Source organism: Anolis sagrei, chromosome 5 (assembly GCF_037176765.1).
Source record: "Anolis sagrei isolate rAnoSag1 chromosome 5, rAnoSag1.mat, whole genome shotgun sequence".
In the NCBI taxonomy this organism is placed as follows: domain Eukaryota; kingdom Metazoa; phylum Chordata; class Lepidosauria; order Squamata; family Dactyloidae; genus Anolis; species Anolis sagrei.
In genome coordinates, this window is record NC_090025.1 from 158,600,308 (window position 1) to 158,620,399 (window position 20,092).

The window sequence follows — 20,092 nt, forward strand, 5'->3', positions numbered from 1 at the left end:
TTGCCATATAATCCACATTATCTGTTTTGAACTGGATTATATGGCAGTGTAGACTCAAATTATGAAACAATATTGATAATTTCAACTATCAAATTATCTGATTTGATAATCTGAATTATATGACAGTGTAGAAGGGGCCATTCTGGGAGTTGAAGTCCCCCAAGCCTGGCAACCATGTGGCAACAGAGGGGGGCATGCATTTCAATCCAAGAGCTCTTCCCAATCTTTACAGCAGGAGTGGCTCCTTGGCCTTTCTCAGCCGGAGAGACAGGAGAGAGGGCTGAACTACTGCTCCCAGCGTGCCTTGCGGAAGGGTCTGGAGGTCAAAGGTAGAACTCAAGATGGCGGCGGAGGTGCAGCAGGAGGAAGCCAACGCCGCCGAGGCAGTGAAGTCCTTCAAGGAGCTGGTGAGAGAGTCGCCCTTTTCTTCTTTAACAGCCGGTTGTTTTTCTCTTCCTCCTCCCCGTCTTTGGTCGCTTTATCTTCCTCTCTGGATTGGCAAAAAGGGTATAGCTGCCCCGGATTTGATCTCTTGAGTCCACACGTGTTCTCTGCTGGACCCCTTTGCAGCCACACCAGGCGAACTTCGGCCCTCTAGATGTTTTGGAATTTAACTCCCACAATTCCCAAGAACCGGGAGGCTGTTAGGAATTGTGGGAATTGAAGTCCAAAAGACCAGGAGGGCCGAAGTTTGCCCATGCCTGATCTACACTGTAGAATTAATGCAGTTTGATACCTCCTTAATTATAATTATAACCCTTAATTATAAGGGTTCAGTGCTATTGGATCCTGTGGGTTGTAGTTTGGTGAGGCTCCAACACTCTGGCAGAGAAAGCGAAAGACCTTGTAAAACCACAACTCCCATGATTCAGTAGCACTGACCCATGACAGTTGAAGTGGTGTCAAACTGTATTAATTGTACAGTGTAGATACATCGTACGACTCTGGAGACCAGAATCTCCTTTTAAATTGTAGAATCAGATAACTGTTTGAGATTCCCAAGGGTCATCCAGTCCAATTTATTTATATTATATTTAATATTTATATATATTGTTATATATATTGTTATTTAGAGATCATTAATGTAATACATAATACTACTAATAATATGATCTTATAATTATATATTTTATATTAAATGTAGTATTACTAATAATATTACAGTATAATGTTATAGGGGAGCCCCCGGTGGTGCAGTGGGTTAAAGCACTGAGCTGCTAAACTTGTTGACCGAAAGGTTGCAGGTTCGAATCTGGGGAGCGGTGTAAGCTTCCGCTGTCAGCCCCAGCTTCTGCCAACCTAGCAGTTCGAAAACATGTAAATGTGAGTAGATCAATAGGTACTGCTCCGGCGGGAAGGTAACGGCACTCCATGCAGTCATGCTGGCCACATGACCTTGGAGGTGTCTACGGACAACACTGGCTCTTCGGCTTAGAAATTGAGATGAGCACCAACCCCCAGAGTTGGACACGACTGGACTTAATGTCAGGGGACAAACTTTACCTTTTATAATGTTATAGTACAATATAGTAATATATAATGTTAATATTGTGCTATGGTAATAATATAATATATTGTATTTACATTTTACTTGTAAGCCGCTCTGAGTCCCCTTCAGGGTGAGAAGGGCGGCATATAAATGTCGTAAATAAATAAAATAAATAAATAAACTTGTTAATTCAGGGGGCAGGTGGTTGGGGTTCCTACTTGGAGCTTCTGTTCAATGTTTGCTGTTTTATCTTATGTCTGATATAACAGGCTGCGTTCTTTTATTTAATTTTAGTTGTCAAGTCATAATTGGTTTTTACATGTTGCATTGCCAAATTTCGGTACTATGGGTGTATTGTTGGTGTGTTCGGGCATTGAATGTTTGCCTTTTATGTTTGGAATCTTCCCTGAGTCCCTCCGGGAAGAGAGAGCAGAATATAAATAAAAGTTATTATTATTATTAATTGAGTGCTATTTTAACTTAACCATATTATACATAGTACAAAAACAAACAATTTAAAAGAGGTACTTGATCCCCCCTCCCCCAGATAATGATGTGTTGTTACATAGCAAATAGTTAATTTCATGATTTCTGCTTGTTTGCACATAAGTAAAATCACCCAAAATTGGAAATAGGTAGATGACTTGGTCTTTCATACATGGTTCCAAGGAGCTTTGATCTATGAGAAGCTGACCATAACTAATATATATAACAATAACAACGATAGTAACCTGATCATGAATATAAGGTGTAGTTGGCTCTATGTATCCCTGGATTCAACCATCCATGGCTTGAAAATATATATTTAAAAATCCATAAAGCAAAGATTAATTTTGCCATTTTATCTAAAGGGCACTATTCTCTCACATTGTTGTATTTAATAGAACTTAAACATGCACAGAATTGGGTCCTGGAACCAATAGTCCAGTTATGCAGAGGATACTGGCTGTATTAGCATCCTATGAATCCCAATAGTCTGTTGCTCTGGATAAGGATTGCTTAAGTTATATGGACTATGCCAATCCCACTGCATATAGTTGGACATTGCTTACAATATTTTTAATAACTGGTTTTAATGTTGAGATGTTTTTAACTTTTTTGGTTTTAATGTCATGAGTATTTAAACATCTTGTTAAGAGTTTGTTTTCTCTTTGGAATCGCAGGGTGTGACGGAGGTGCTGTGTGAAGCCTGTGATCAGTTGGGATGGAAGACTCCAACAAAGATCCAAGTGGAATCTGTTCCACTTGCACTTCAAGGTGAGACTATTTATGGGAGTTTGAATTCGAAGGAGAGGCAAGGCTGATATATTTCCATTTATTTATTTATTTTTACTATATTTATATACCGTCCCTTTCAGCCTGCAGGCAACTCAGGGCGGTCCATGTGTTACAAAGAAAAAGCATTCCACATTTTTTTCCTGCAATCTTTTGCAGCTCTAAGAATTTATCCTTGACGAGTGAATTATTTCTCTCAACTTGAACCGAGGAACTGAATTCTGGTCAGAAAGTGTGCTTTTTCTAATGTATTAGAAAGGGCATGGTTTCTCTTACAAGTGGTTTAGGCTCCCTTCTGGCTGTCCTTGTTATTTAGAGATCATTAATTCTTTTCATAAAAGCATAGAATCGGAGAGTTGGATGAGACCCCTAACCTAACCAATTCATCATAGGGCTTGACTTCCAGACCCTTGACCATTTTGGTCACCCTTCTCTGGGCACATTCCAGCTTGTCAATATTCTTCATGAATTATGATGTCCAGAACTGGACACAGCAATCTAGGTGAGGTCCTGCCAAAGCAGAATAGAGTGGTAGTATTACTTTCCTTGGTCTCGACAGTCTAGACCAGTGTTCCTCCAGGTGTTCTGGACTTCAGCTCCCAGAAATCCCAGCCTATTTACCAGCTGTTAGGAATTGTGGGAGCTGAAGTTCAAAATATCTGGAGGAGCAGGGTTTGAGAAACACTGGTCTAGTGTCATGGATCTACTTCTTCATCTTCAAACAAACAGTACTGACATCTAGACAGTATTATTCCTATTATATCTAGATCTTGACACTATGCTATTATGTCTACATTTTCTAATCTGTCATGTGGGGAAAGGATATGGTTGAGAGCATACTTATTGCCTAACTTCTCTGCCATATTCCTGCTGTGAACTCTGGCACCCTCTATACAGTAGAGGATAAAAATCTTGCTGAATTCACATAGATTCTTACTGTAGACTTTTGTCTTCAAGCGTGCGAAGAGTGACAGGGCACATGTGGAGAGGCTGGTGCCAGTGGACCTATGCACCCTTTCTCTTCACATTGTTCTGTTTGGGTGGAGCTTTGGGTGCTTGCACATATAGTTAATGAGTTTTAGTCCCATTTCTTACCAAGCACTAACAGGAAGTGAACATTTAGCCACCATTGGAGAAAAATGTTTACATTTGCATTTTTACACAAATTAGGGGTAACTGACACAGCTTTACAGCCCCATGAGCCTATATCTTGCTGAAACCAATTTTAAAATCACTAATAGAGGAGACTGCTGCTGCTATCTTTTCTTTCCACCAAAACTGGAGCTTAAAGGTAAAGGCTGTCCCCTGACATTAAGTCCTCTCATGTCTGACTCTGGGGTATGGTGCTCATCTCCATTTCTAAGCCGAAGAGCTGGCGTTGTCCATAGACACCTCCAAGGTCATGTGGCTGGCATGACTGCATGGAGCGCTGGGGCTTAAGATGCCTTAAAATTAGCCCAAACATAGAAAGGGTCAATATTAGCATGCTGTTAAACCAGTGGTTCTCCTAGCCAGTTTAGCAGCTGTTAGAATTTCTGGGAGTTGAAGGCCAAAAACATCTGGGGACCCCAGGTTGAGAACCACTGTATTAAACTATAAATAATATTGTATTATTATTGACTGTAACTTTTTTGTGCTGTCATGGATTCTGTTCTTTCTTATAGGCCGGGACATCATTGGCTTAGCAGAGACAGGATCTGGGAAAACAGGGGCGTTTGCATTGCCCATCCTGCAGGCCCTCCTAGAGACCCCTCAGCGCTTCTTTGCTTTGGTGCTTACACCAACCAGGGAGTTAGCCTTCCAGATTTCAGAGCAGTTTGAGGCTCTTGGATCGTCCATTGGTGTTCAGACTGGTGAGTATGTCTTCAGGGAAGCAGGAAATAAGCTGAATTTTGTCAGTCATGTAGAAGATGGAGCAGTTGCATGCTTTTAAAAAATCTTTAAAACAGGAGGGTCAAACTCATTTTCACCTAGGGCCACATCAGCCTTATGATTGCCTTCAAAGGGCCAGTTGTCATTCTAAAACCGTATAAATGTAACTTTCCCAAGCTTGCCATTTCTCTGCTTGTCACAGAATAAAAAAAGCTCTCTGCAGTTGGTATTCAAGCCAGGTGGGCTGGTGCAGAAGTGATGGAATTATGTGCTTTGTCTTCCATCCCTAGTTTTCTGAAGCTACATACAAAATTAGCCTCACCTTGTGAAAGCAGAAGTTTCATAGTTTCCTTTAAAGACAGAGATTTCAAGAAGATGGGACTCACTTTCCCAACTGCTCCCTCAATGTGTTTTCAACAGTCCTTCACAGCATTAATTGGATTATGAGTGCAATGTAAATGCATACAGTTGACATTATTTTCCTCCTGTTTGGAAATGTTTTTAAAACGTTAGACATTATTTGTTTACTTTGCGTGAATTTTTAATGTCTTGCACCTTCCCTTGGGATTTATGTTATTTGGATGTTTTGGGTGCAACTGGTCAGTCCATATGGCTCATTCACAAAATTTAACTAAATTTGACTAATGTTGGGTTCTTTTTAGAGCTTAAATAACACTGTGTAACATGATTCGATCCTTGAGTTATAATGGTTAATTTCGAATTGGTTCTATCATAAAAATATGAGAAAAGTTTATTAAACCACAAAAAATGTTTTTGAGGGACATCCTACAACATTTTGCTATAGTTTTTCAATTAATATCTCAGAGGCTCAACCAATTTAACATAGTTTGTGGCAGCCACAAAAACAAAGTTTCTAGATTACATTTTGGATTGTATGGTTTTAATAATAAGGTTTAGATTTTTTTTAAAACTTTATGATTTTTAATGTAAATGTTTATTTTATTTGTATGTCTGTTTAAGCGGCATTGAATTGTTGCTTACTGTAAGCCACTCTGAGTCCCCTTCAAGGTGAGAATGGTGGAGCATAAATATAGTAAATACATAAATAAATAAGAAATAGGAATAACTAGTTTCAAAGTAAATACTGCACATTGACTGGAACGGCAATTCGACTGACGAGACTGTTTTATTGTTTTAATGCTTGCTGATGTATTGTTTTAATTATGATTTATGTTTAATTGTGGTTTTACTATTGTAATTGTTTGTATCGGCATCGTATCAGTTCACAATGTAAGGCATTGAATTTTGCCATTATTTATGTGTAAATCGCTTTGAGTCCCCCCAGGGGTGAGAAAGGTGGTATATAAATACTGTAAATAAATAGATAAATACAATACTGCATAATTAAACAGGAATTTAATTTTTAATTGAATTTTTACATAGTGTAATTTATCTTTTTGGGGCTACAACCACCCTCCATTCCACCGGGCATTGACCTTGTTACCTGGAGGGTTCTGGGAGTTTTCTTCGAATGATAACATTTCTATGCTATGCTTTTCATAATATTTATTTGAAACTTTTATCCCAGAACTGGAACACTCAGTGAAATGTTTCTTGACATCTAGATATAGTAATCCTGTTCCAAAACAGTGGTGACTTTCTGCGTACTTAAAAATGAATTCTTACATTTAGGTTTGAGGGATGGAATTAATGAAGCCAGCAAATTGAATAGCCTTTTGTTTCCTGAAAGAATGGTGTCTGGGTGTGTGTGTGTGTAAAGGCCCATGTTTAGGGTGGGGTTGTGCAATGGCTAAGAAGTTGAATTAAAAGGGATCTGATTTAATTTTTCTTTTTTTTCCTAAGCTGTGATCGTTGGAGGAATTGACATGATGGCTCAGTCTCTGGCCTTGGCTAAGAAGCCACACGTGATTATTGGTAAGAAACCAAATGACAGATTGAAATGTCATCATGAGACACTCTAATTGAAGGAGAACGAATGCATTGAGAAATTGTTAAGAAATTGTTTTCTAATATCTACAGAGATACTCGCAGGAACACCTCAGCAAGCGAGAGTCCAAAGGTGGGAGGCTAAAACTTGGAACCACAAACAGTGCCTGATACCGGATGAGAAGCTCCCTCCTCACACACATCATCTGGTATCAGGCACTGTTTGCAGTGCATTGTCTATATCATCCAATAAGTGAGATTTCAGACAGGGTGACTTGGAAGGCGCTGAATAGACTGCACTCTATGATGGGGAGCGATATGGTGAAGGAAATACCAGCTGGATGATCTACACCCAGCTGGTATTACCTTCACCATGAAATGTGGAGCCAGTCTTAAGAAATGGGGCTACAAAGTTAAGTCCACAACATTTGATTGTGGAGAAGAACAAACCACAGGCCATTATACAATGCAGTTTGTGCCCTGCCACATACACAATGTACACATTACAGTGACACTAGAGGCAACTGAAGTGACCAGCTTCTGGTCAAAGGAAATTTAGCATTATGCCAAGCTTTTAATAGGCTTGTGGTTTTTAATGTATTATAATTGTATTCTCAATTTGCTTCTGACACAATAAATAAAAAATAAATAGACAATGCAATACAGCACTGTTCTTAGTATTCTCCTGCTGTATGGAGATCTGGTGGCCCTTCGAATTTTGTTTATGTGCAGTTCACACAATCCATCACAATTTGTCATACTGGCTAAATGAACTGCAATTCAGCATCATCTAGAGGGGAGTTTCTCAAACTACTCCTTCAGATATTTTGGACTTCAGCTCTCACAATTCCTAACAGCTGGTAAGTTGGTTGGGATTTCTGGGAGCTGAAATCCAAAACACCTGGAGGAGGACAGTCTGAGGAACACCAATTGAGAGGATCACAAAAATGCCTACTTTATGTGCTTTAGTGGGAAAAATTCTAGGTTATGTCTGCTATTATGCCTTTTCTGCCACTCTCTTCTCTTTGTAGCTACCCCTGGCCGCCTTATTGATCACCTTGAGAACACAAAGGGTTTCAACTTGAGAGCTCTGAAGTATCTGGTGATGGACGAAGCTGACCGTATCCTCAATATGGACTTTGAGACAGAGGTGAGCTCTGCTAATCTTGTCCATTTTAGAATTGGCCTTTGGAATTCCAAGGGCATGGTGTTTGCCTTAATGTGGTTCTCCCATATTTGCTAGATGGCGTGATAACATAGGGCATTGCTTCTCTGATGTGGAGGACTAGAATGTAATTTTATTTATTTTGTGTCAAAATAATTGCATAAATAAGTATAAAACTGATAAAATAGAGAGAGCACAAGTGGCTAAATAACTTTAAACCAAAGCAAGCAACAGCAACTGCACTGTCTGTAGCTTTAAACAGTTCTTCCTCTGTGCATGAGGCAGGGCATTGTGGACAAGCATACAGATGTGGAGTTGTTTGTTCTGCTCCACAGTTGCATAAGGTGGTGGTGGTGGGGTTCTTCTAGGTAGTACTATTTTGCCAGGTTATGTTTTGATCTCCACTCCACTTCTGAATCTGTTCAGGGACTTCCAAGTTACGCATTTTTGGTTTGCCCATGGGAGTAATTTAATTTGGGCTAGAGTTTTCACTTTTGCCATGCTGGCTGGGGATTTCTGGGAGTAAAAGTCAATCAAAAGCTTTTTGACCCTCTGTCTATGCTATTGCTTTCCTCGATGTGGGCAGTCCCTCCCGCATACGCATAAGTATTTTTTTAAATTTTATTTGCATTCTCTAATCACAGGTAGACAAGATCCTGAAAGTAATTCCCAGAGACAGGAAGACATTTCTCTTTTCTGCTACAATGACTAAAAAGGTATGAGAGTGATTGGAATTTTGTACCTCATATTAATTCAGAAAGAGAAGAGGGACTTGGCAGAATAATTTTTCACCTCAGGGCAACATAAGTGTCTAGAACTTTCAATTTGATCTTTTCTCAGGTGCAAAAACTCCAACGGGCAGCTCTTAAGGACCCTGTTAAGTGTGCAGTTTCATCTAAGTACCAGACCGTTGAAAAACTTCAGCAGTACTATGTTTTTATTCCTTCAAAATTCAAGGTAAATGTTTCCTCCAGCTTGTTTCATACTCCAGTTGGATTTCTGCTGCTTCATTTGGGTCCTTTTTGGATTTGTTTCTCTTCATTCTCATTGTTTGTGAGCAACAATGCATTTTCTAATCCTCTTCAGGACAGTTACCTTGTTTATATTCTCAATGAACTTGCCGGGAACTCCTTCATGATATTCTGCAGCACGTGCAACAATACCCAGCGGACGGCTCTTCTTCTTCGCAATCTGGGCTTCACAGCCATCCCTCTCCATGGACAGATGAACCAGGTACATGCAAGGACATTTCTGGCATGCCATACCCAAGCTTGAAAAAGTTGCACTTGGGACTATGACTCCCAGAATTTCTCAGCATTGGCCATGCTGACTTAGGGATTTCTGCAATTGTACCCAAAAGTATTGCTTCTGGTTCTAAAGCAGGCCCACACAACCTGTGCCTCTCCCGGTGTTTTGGACTTCAGCTCCCAGAATTCCTGGCCATTGAACAAGCTGGCTAGGGCTTCAAGAATTGGACCAGGAGGGCTACAGGTTGTGCAGGCATGTTCTAAAGTATTGACTATATTTTAACTGCAACAACTTCAATTGTGCAGTTTGCTCTTCCTTTAAGTAACAAAACTGTATTATGTCTAGAATGGTAGCATGCAGCCATTAGTAAATCACAAACATTTAACTAATTTCTGCTTTCCCAGGTTAAAAATCTGTAAATGTGTGTTAACTTTCATAACTCCCGCCCTGGACATTCTGCAGATATATAAACCCATTTTTCCTAGTTTCCAACAGACCTCATAACCTTTGAGGATGCCTGCCATAGATGCAGACGAAACATCAGGAGATAATGCTTCTGGAATATGGCCATACCGCCCGGAAAACTTGCAACAACCCAACTTTCATTTTCTTTTCTTTCCAGAATAAGAGACTAGGGTCACTGAACAAGTTCAAAGCCAAAGCACGTTCTGTTCTCTTGGCAACAGATGTTGCTAGCAGAGGCCTGGACATTCCCCATGTGGATGTAGTGATAAACTTTGACATTCCTACCCATTCCAAGGTGAGTGATTAAATCGTAGTGATGAATTTTTCTGCCTGTGGTTTTTAGTTTTGGAGCTCACAAGCAGGTACTGAAGCCAATGAAAAAATAAAGCCAAGATATATAAGAATTACTTAGAGGTGAAGGATTTACACCCCCCCCCCCCCCCCCCGGTGAATTCTCACTGAATGCTTTAAAACTGAGAAGAATAATGAGTGTGCCAACAAGAAACTGAGCTGGAAAGATGGAATTACAAGAATAGTTAATTCAGATAAAGCAGGTGTGAAAACAAATAGATGAACTTTCTGAACATGCGGCTTGGGAATGTTCCGGCATTAGTTTTTTTCTGTTTGATTCTGAAACTGGATCTATACTGCCATATAATGCAGTTTAAGAATGCAGTTTAACTGGATTGAACTGGATTATATGGCAGTGCAGACTCATATAATCCAGTTCAATTCAATTAAATTGCATCCCGAAACTGCATTATTTGATAGTGTGGAACCGGCCTCAGTTTAGGCAGGAGCATGTATTCAGTTTTAGGTGTGCTTGGGCTGCACTTGGTGAGACATTCTGAACAAAGAGTTCCACCTGTCTCCTCTTTTTATTTGTATATGCCTCCAAGTATATGGTGATTTTACCCTAGCATTTTTGTGGCAAGATTTAACTGGAGGCAGTTTCACATTTTCTTCTTCATGAACAACCCATGTTTTATCATGACTGAGTGGGACTGAGTGGGAATTTGAACCCTGGTATTCTAGTTTGACACCTAAAGTATTAATGCCTTATTAATTTATTTACTTCATTTTTATACCGCTTTTCTCACCCGGGGGGGGGGGGGGGGGGACACCGGATGGACTCAAAGCAATTTCCAACACATTCATGGCAAAATTCAATGACTAACATACATACGAGAAACCTAACATGAAATAACAATAACATATAACTTTCTATATAATAAAAATATAATGTTCGTTTGTGGGATTAACGTAACTCAAAAACCACTCGATGAATTTACACCAAATTTGGACACAATACACCTATCAGGCCAACAAGTGACCATCACTCATTAGAATAAAATGAAAGATACAAACAAACTTGGGGAATAGTTCTCTCTACAGTATGCAGTCTATGGGCCTCATCACACTAGTGAAAAAATCCACTTAAAATCCTTTTTCTGCCTCCTGCAGAATTCTGGGGTTTGTAGTTTAGGGAGGAGCCTTTAACAACCTCACTAAACTACAAACCCCAGAATTCTGCAGGAGGCAGAAACCAGATTTAAAGTGGATTTTTTTTCTCTAGTGTGATGAAGTAGTATATCATTAGAAAACTAAATAATTTAATTAGTTATCCCTCCTACCTCGAGCTTTTGGAGGAGCACTTATCCCTTTTCTGGATAAATTAGGCATTATGGAAACACACTGAACAAATAATCCAGAATGAGGAATCTTGAAGAAACTTTTAGTATCCCATCCACACCTTTCTCAGGTGATGCTGGTTTCACTGTGTTTTGCTGTATCCCATGTCTTGTGATATACTCTGTTTAGTTTTTCTTTTCCTTTCCAGGATTACATTCATAGGGTGGGAAGAACAGCTCGGGCTGGACGCTCTGGGAAATCAATCACCTTTGTCACACAGTAAGTAGTGCTCTGTGAAATTTCCACTGTGCTACTCTGGAGCATCTTCTGGAAGTTCTGGAGAAGGAGAAGTTTATAGGGATCCTCAGATGGCAAGTTGGGGATGATGCTAAGACAGTTATGAGACAGTAGTCCAGGTAAACTATCAGAAATGCAGATAATGTATTCCTATTGTCATCCTCCAGGTACGATGTTGAGCTTTTCCAGCGTATTGAGCACCTGATTGGCAAGAAGCTTCCTGCCTTCCCCACGCAAGAGGATGAAGTCATGATGCTGACAGAACGTGTGGCGGAAGCACAGAGATTTGCTCGCATGGTAAACCTATTTTCTAAGACTGCCAGGATGTGGGTCAGAATACAAACCCCTTTGAGCTTCATAGCTCATGGATGCAATTGCAACATTAGCATTTACACTTAGAATTTCAGACAAAATTAAAGACCCATCTCTTTTGACAGGCCTACCTGGTCAGTTTAAAACTGTGACTTTTAAAGTGGCATTTTATTGGAATGGATGTTTAATGTGTTCTGTCTCCATGTCTTTTAATATACAAGTTTTTAATGGTTTTATGTTTTTATCAATGTATTTTAATGATCTTGTACCCTACCTTGTGACTTGAGGAGAGGCAGGAAAAAATAAAATGCATTATTATTATTGACAAACATCAGTGCTGTCAAATCTCATACTAAAGCTGTTTTTCTAAAGAGAGGGGGTTCTCCAGATGTTGTTGGACTACAACTCCCATTAGCTTTAGATGGCAGAGACATGGATGTAGGGAATTTCTAACTTACAAGATCTATTCACCCCTGATTTTAAATAGTACAAGAAAACCTTTCTTTTTTGCTTTTGTAATCACAAAATACCACCAGTGCTGATGCGGCTTTTTAGCTTTCTCGTTAACAAACATGTTGGTCAAGTAACTTGTGCTAAGCTAAATAATTAAAATTCACAATGCAGTTTTGTTTGTATAATGAATCATTTAATTGTTGGAACCCATTTCTGGATATTTAATTAGTTAAATAATTAATTAATTCCATTTATATCCTGTCTTGGTCCTAGTTCCAAGGAAGTTCACAATTCTAAACAGCTAAACCTGATAATAAAAAATAGACATTGATTATAAAATGCTCATAGTTCTGCTGTGGTTTGTTGACTTGGGTGCCCATCTAGGCAGGGCCGATAATGCAGGATCTCCCACAGTTTTACCAGAGGCATCCAAACAACATCTCCAGTAAAACCAAATTAATTCGAGACAAAGCAGGAAAACCTTGCTTTGTCCCAAATTAATTTGATACTCCATTAGACCCGGGTCTTCCTGAAAGTCCCAGATCTAATGGAGTATGAGCCCTGTGGGGACAGACTCCTCGGTAGTCCTGGGACTACTGAGGGGTCAATCCACACAGCCTAATTTGCTTCTTTGGGCCTGGTGGGCCCAGAAAAGCAAAGAGGGAACCCACCCCCTCCCCAAATCCCCCCCTAAAACCTTCAAAATAAAATTAAAACTTACTTGGCCGCCATTATGCTTTTTGGCATGGTTTTTGGAACATACGTATGCAGCACTAAGAGACCCCCCCCCCCTCCGGTCTCTTAGCACTACATTGCTACATTCTAAAAACCAAGCCAAAAAGCATGATGGTGGCCGGGTAAGTTATTTTCTATTTTAAGGCCTTTTTTTGGGGGGGGGGGTGTCTTGGTGGAGGGCTACTAGACACCCCCCTGGAGAAAGCACGTGGTTTAGGGGGAGGTGTGTGGACTTAAACACATGCTTAAGTGAGTTTCTTAAACCCGCTTCGGCGTGCGTTTAAGTGCTATCTGAAAGCAGCCTGAGCAAGGAAGTTCAAGATAGGTGTGATTCAGAATTGCAATGGCCCTGCAGTTGGCTTTTTGTGACTGAGGACTTTGTACAGGGATCTTTATTCTGGGTGAAGGCAGGAAGCATTGCCCCCTGAATTGCTTTTTGATTGTGGTAAAGGAAAGCCTGGCCATTCTGTATGTGATGTTATGGTAATTATATGTGTGGTGGCACCATAAATGCATCCCATGTTGTCTGAATTGATAAGCCAAGCAGAGACATACCTGGTCAGTGTTTGGATGGGATAGAAGGCTGCCTGAAACCTTGGAAAAGTGCTTCTATTTTGGGCTGGTTGGGCCAGTTCCCGATTCAGTATAAGACAGTACCCTGTATTCCCTGATTGACTGGGATCAGTATGGTTTGGAAAAATACTGAGGAAAATGGGGTTAAAGTAACTGTTGAGTGGGGCATTGATGGCACATATGATAACACTGTCTTCTGGTTTGTTACACCTCAGTCTGCCAAAAACCCACCTTTTATGTTGAAAATGTGGGTATTTTCATTTGAGAGTATTTTCCAGAGTCTTCATTTGCAGTTCACTTTCAAATGAATGGCTGAAACCTGTCGTGGTGGTTGCAGTTATTAGTTTTTTTAGCTTTTGTAGTTTCTTGGTTGTCTTGAGTGGCTTAGAAGGGTCAATAATTCTCCCAATTTCTTGGCAGGAGTTGCAGCAAAAGGGGGAGAAGAAGCGCTCCCGAGAAGAGGCGAATGAACCTGATGATGCAGAAGGTGCTTTGGGTGTCAGGAACAAAGTTACTGGTGGGAAAAAGAAGAAAAGGAAACCCTGAGAAAAATGAATTACACCAGACTTTATCTGCTCACGTTGTTTAAGTGACTTAGATTCTGGGAGTCATCCGTTCATCACCAATATCAGACCGAACCTTTTGTGCCTGCTCAAAAAGCAAGATGTTTCTTGCACCAACAGCACCTTGACAAATGTGACAGTCCAGTCTCCCAAATATAAACCAGAAATTATTTTATTGTCATCCTGGCATTCTGTGCCAATCTTGCAGATGCCTCTTACTTCTACAGCCTGGAGTTCCTTTACCTACCAGAAGGTGGCAGCAGACAGCAAGTTTTGAAAGGTTTTCTCCACAGTGGAATTGAATACATGAGACTATTTCCAGCAAGTGATGAAGAGAGATTTCTACAAACCTTGTTTCTTGAAAAAAGAGAACTGTCAAAAATAAAAATAGCATATCATGCTAGTGTGAAGAATAAATATATTTGCTTTTTAAAAATTGCTTGATTTCTATATTATAGCTAAAAAGATACATCAAAATTACCTAAAAACCTATAATTAAGAAAAACAACAATTAAACACAACAGAACACAATCTTTGAACTGCTCATGCAATATAAAACATGACTTCCAGCTTTTTTTCTTGGTGACAACAAACCCTTGTACCTAATTCAAATTCCCCATGAAACCCACAACTTCTAACACTTTACCTGAAATTCAAATCCTATTCCACCTATTAGATACTTTTCCTCTTTTCTAAAAAAAAAATCCATAAGAGGTTTTCACTAAGATACATTTGACAAAGGACCTGGCAATTGAGTTTGTGTTTTTTTCAGAGTTGTGGCAGAGAAACTTGAGTAAGAGAAGAATTTTAAATGTTTACTTATACTTAAGCTAGCCATGCCATTCCCTTTTGTGACATTTACTGGTTTGTATGCTTTATGAGTCCTTTTAATGAACTCACATAGTCTTTTGCATGAAGCACACACACACAATAAATTCCCAAAACAAAGCAAGAAGGGAGGAACTTGCTGCATTCTTGTTTCTAGATTTAGGGTAATGTTTATATGACCTTTCCTTCCTCATTATCTCAGCCCTGAGGATGTTCTAATGGGAACCAATACTAAGAGGCAGTCTTTATCCAAACAAAATTGTCAGAATTGATTTCTGCTGACTTATTTCTCCTCAAACTAACTAGGCTGTTTTGGTTTATAAGAATAATTCCCAAACCCAACACTGGGCAATACTTATTTTAGACCCAATTAAGTACAAGACTGCAGCCCCTGGTGGCACAGTGAGTTAAATCACTGAACTGCTGAACTTGCTGATAGAAAGATCGCAGGTTCGAATCTGAGGAGCAGTGTGAGCTCCCACTGTTAGCCTCAGCTTCTGCCAACCTAGCAGTTCGAAAACAAGCAAATGTGAGATCAATAGGTACCGCTCTGACAGGAAGGTAATGGCGCTCCATGCAGTCATGCCAGCCACATGACCTTGGAGGTGTCTACGGATAACGCCGGCTTTTCAGCTTCGAAATGGAGATGAGCACCTACCCCCAGAGTCAGACACGATTGGACTTAATGTCAGGGGAAAACCTTTACCTAACCTAAGTACATGACTACTGTATTGGCAGAGTTTTGATGAAAGTGTGATGACTTACATTCTTTTTTCATGATGTCAGTAAAGGTAAAGTTTTCCCCTGACATTAAATCTAGTCATGACCAACTCTGTGGGGTGGTGCTCATCTCAGTTTCTAAGCATAACTGCATGGAGTGCTGTTACCTTCCCGCAGAAGCAGTACCTATTGATCTACTCACATTTGCATGTTTTCAAACTGCTAGGTTGGCAGAAGCTGGGGCTGACAGAGAAAACTCACCCTGCACCCCAGGTTTGAACCGTCAGCCTTTTGGTCAGCAAGTTCAGCTCTGGTTTAATCCACTGTACCACCAGGGGCCTTTTCATGTGCCTTTAAATCACCTCTTATTTACAGTGACTGAAATTGTTTTGACTAATTTATTTATATTCGGCTTGCAATTGCCTTCTAAGGCTGAGAATGTGTGCCATGCCTTTATTTGGTTTGTATGGCTAGGTGGGCATTTGAACCCTGGCCTTTTGAAGTCCTAGTCAAACTTTCAAAGCAAGAGGTTGTGATATCTCTTGATATTACCTTGGTTTTTTTGTTCATTTACAGTATGTGAATATTAGGTTGGCTTCACTTAAACTGACACTCATTGGAATGATTACTTGGGGATTTAAGGTATTTCTATTTTGAACATAACCGGTTTAGAGATTAGCTGGGAAAGGTAAACCAAGGTTATATCAGGCATTAAGCATGGGTCTTTGAATTCTGGATGGTTTAGTCAAGAGTTTTGGCACTCCCAAATCGAAGGACCTGCTTTGCTGCTAGTGCAAACCTTCCTGTCATCATTGGTGGAAAGGGAGGGCCTTCACATCAAGAATCAGTACAGGTGCATGTGACACCCAACTGAATAACACTTTATAGGAATTAATAAGTTTATTAGATAATAAAATCACTTTGAGTAAAATTTTCTAACATCAGGTATATACTGATGGAATTTCCAGTGTCAATGACTAATCAAGAAAGTTGTCTTGAGGTGGTATTGGTGGATAGTATTCAGTACAAAGCACTTCATTTTTCTGTTCTAAACCCTGTTGTTCTAAACCATACTTAAAACACCATGGAGGGGTTATTCTAACAGGAAGCCATTGTTACTCATGGCTTAACTACAAACAGAACAAGAGTGAATAGGAAAAATGCTGAACCCATTTAGCTCTCACAAAAGTTTAGATCTTGTTCAAAGTACTAACATATTTGTTGTAAAGAATTATGGCCTTTTGGATGAGTTTTGAAAAGTGATTAATGGTTTTTTTATATTAATATGAAGAAGGAGCAAAGCATGTGAAAAAGTCATCTATCTATGCAACACCTAATGTATTTTAAACCTGCAGGTGTGGTTGAGAAGGTTTCTGCCCTGTTCTCTGTTTTATCTTTCAGTGAAATGTCATCCTCCCAGGCTGATCTGGCAACTTTCATCTTCTTAAAAGGCACTGCAAAGCCAAGTTGTTACACCCACATTCTTTATATTGGCCCCACCTGGCAAAGGAAGGCACATTTCTGCTAAAAATATCATCTTCCGGCTCCCAGTTTCAGTGGTAAGAAATAGTTTCTACATTTGATAATGACACCAAGAATGATGCACATATAAACAGAACAGAGGTGCATGAGATGGCATACAAGACTTTCCGGTAGAGCCACTCAAACTCCTTGTGCCGTCAGATGCCTGTATTATAGGCAAATGCAGAAATAGCTTCACCCCGCTTGACAGAAGCCACTTAAGCTGAATTAAATGCATCACATGCTGGCAGAGATTCCCAACAGGTAATAGGTAATAGGAAACGTTTCAGAAGAAGACATAAATAGATGCTGGTGACCTCAGTTGTGTTTCTGAGTTTAACAGAAGAAAACGAACAAGAACCAAACTGGCTCCAGAACATTAAAAGTTCAAGAACCATCAGTTTCATGGAGAATCCAAGTTTAAAAGATACTATACAAAAGCAAGAATGTAGCTTGTAGACCTTCAGGAACAAATTGTCTGAGAAACAGGGTAGTCATAGGAAATAGTTGCACACAAGCTGGCTTCTGTGAAAGACCTCAATCTCTCCTCCTCAACTCCACTTCTCCACAGCCCTAAAGTCTGGAGGAAGAAAACACCACAATTTCTATTGGTTTCAGAGGTGTGCTTGTTTCCTCCAATACTCCAATAATTTCAGAGGAAATGGTCATATTGAAAGGGGCATTAACTTTTTACATTATTTGGTCTCCCCATCGTCACTCATATGGATACTTGGGCTGGAAAAGAAAACCTTCCAAAGACCTAAAGAGGCTTTTTTTACCCCTACCTAAGCTAGATAAGAAGTTCTGTGAGTTTATAGGCAGCCATTCGTCAAGAAAAAAGGAGAAAGAGACAAAGAAAGGAAGGAACATGAGTGGAAATGTATAGGTGTGAATGTGTGTGGTTTTGGCCTTACTCATCCTTGAAACCTACTCATAAAAGATATAATGATCAGGGTGAAAAGAACTCTACTCATGATTTGGCCAATGCACAACTCTATCTCAAATTATTCTCTCTGAACTATGAAAACCACCAAGGACATTAAGATCATCCAGGGAGGTCCTGCTCTCGGTCCTACCACCTTTGCAGATGCGAATGGTGGGGGCAAGGGACAGGGCCTTTTCCGTGGTGGCTCCTTGGCTGTGGAACTCCCTCCCCATTGACATTAGATCTGCCTCCTCCCTTTTGGCCTTTCATAAAATACTGCGCCCCCAGTGGCGCAATGGGTTAAATCCCTGTGCCGGCAGGACTGAAGGTTCGAATGTGGGGAGAGGCGGATGAGCTCCCTCTACCAACTCCAGCTCCTCATGCGGGGACATGAGAGAAGCCTCCCACAAGGATGATAAAAACATCAAATCATCCAGGCGTCCCCTGGGCAACGTTCTTGCACACGGCCAATTCTCTCACACCAGAAGTGACTTGCAGTTTCTCAAGTCGCTCCTGACACGACAAAAATAATAATAATAATCAAAACCTGGCTGTGGGATCAAACATTTGAACAATAGATGGAATAACTGGGAAGATAATGTTTTAGTGACTGCAATGTACTGACCTGGACTATGATTTTGAATTGGTGAACTGTTTTTAAATTGAATGTTTATAATTTAATGTATTGTCGAAGACTTTCAAGGCTGGAATCACTGGGTTGTTGCAGGTTTTTCAGGCTGTATGGCCATGTCCTAGAAGCATTCTCTCCTGATGTTTCGCCTGCATCTGTGGCAAGCATCCTCAGAGGTTGACGTTTTGCCTGCATCTATGGCAAGCATCCTCACAACCTCTGAGGATGCTTGCCACAGATGCAGGTGAAACATCAGGAGAGAATGCTTCTAGAACATGGCCATACAGCCCAAAAAACCTACAACAACCTAATGTTTATAATTGTTTTTAAATTTCAATTGTAACTGTGGTTTTTAATGTACTGTGTTGGCATCTGTTGTAAGCTGTCCTAAGTCCCTCTTCGGAGGTGAGAAAGACAAGATATAAATGCTCAAAACAAACAAACAAACAAACAAACAAACAAACAAACAAACAGAATAAGAACAAATTGTAGATAGCTAGTGCAAACATAAGTTGCGTATTTGCTTTGTATATTTCGGGTAGAGATTTCTGACATTCAGGTAAATAGAGAAATCCGAAGTGTAGGAAATTCAGCTCATTTTTATTAATATAATGTGGTTTAGAGCAAATTACTATTTATTATTTATTTATTTACTGTATTTCTCTACCACCCTTTCTCACTCAAGGCGGTTTACAACATACTAATGGCAAAAATTCAATGCCAACATACAGTAAAACCAAGAAATCATAATAACGAATCACTACATATAACCATGACTTAAAATCATTAAAAGCTCTAGTTTATGCATCTACTGAAGCAGTCATTTCATTTATTTGATTTATTTACTATATTTCTACCCCGCTCTATCTCACCCTGAAGGCGACTCATTTAATGTTTCTAGACCACTGCTTCTTAAACTAGTTGGCATGGAGAAGCCAGCAGCTATTTCCCCCACAATGAACAAGGAATACGTACCATATTTGTGCTCACTGACTACAGTTTGTTTGTTTGTTCATTCTCTCTCTCTCTCTCTCCTTCCTTCCTTCCTTCCTTCCTTCCTTCCTTCCTTCCTTCCTTCCTGAAAGCTTTCCAGCTGATGCTTCCTGAACCCGATACCTGTTTATGAGATATCACTTTGAGTAATGCTTCCCCCAAACACAGTATTTCTGAGAGCAGGAGGGCACCAAATTTTTTAAGCTGCTGGTAGCAGTATGAATTAGAAATAACAAAGCTTTGTAGCAACTCTAAAGGCAACAAATGTATGAACGCCGGTATATATTTTATTACACCACTACGAGATATTTTTGAGACTGCAAGGGAGCGGGAAGTTCATTTATTTTTCTTGCTACTGTTTGGCTACTAGTTGAAAAATTGTTATATTGAACTATGGCACCAAAGTACACTTGCACATCTGAACTACAAAATCATTAAGTGCTCAAAGAAGTAGTTGTGAGTCACTCATCAGAAAAAAGAAGGAATG

The 20,092-nt window shown here is 39.9% G+C and overlaps 1 protein-coding gene across 1 annotated transcript; it reads left to right on the plus strand.

The window, feature by feature from the left end:
- The first annotated feature begins 308 nt into the window (after positions 1-308).
- On the plus strand, positions 309-14,426 carry DDX47 (DEAD-box helicase 47). The gene is made up of 12 exons (XM_060777201.2): positions 309-407; positions 2,653-2,746; positions 4,429-4,617; positions 6,461-6,532; positions 7,576-7,694; positions 8,354-8,425; positions 8,550-8,666; positions 8,796-8,942; positions 9,580-9,717; positions 11,263-11,333; positions 11,519-11,648; positions 13,845-14,426. The coding sequence occupies exons 1-12, from the start codon at positions 342-344 to the stop codon at positions 13,968-13,970; spliced, it is 1,341 nt and encodes a 446-aa protein (XP_060633184.2). The 5' UTR covers positions 309-341; the 3' UTR covers positions 13,971-14,426.
- Positions 14,427-20,092: the final 5,666 nt, after the last annotated feature.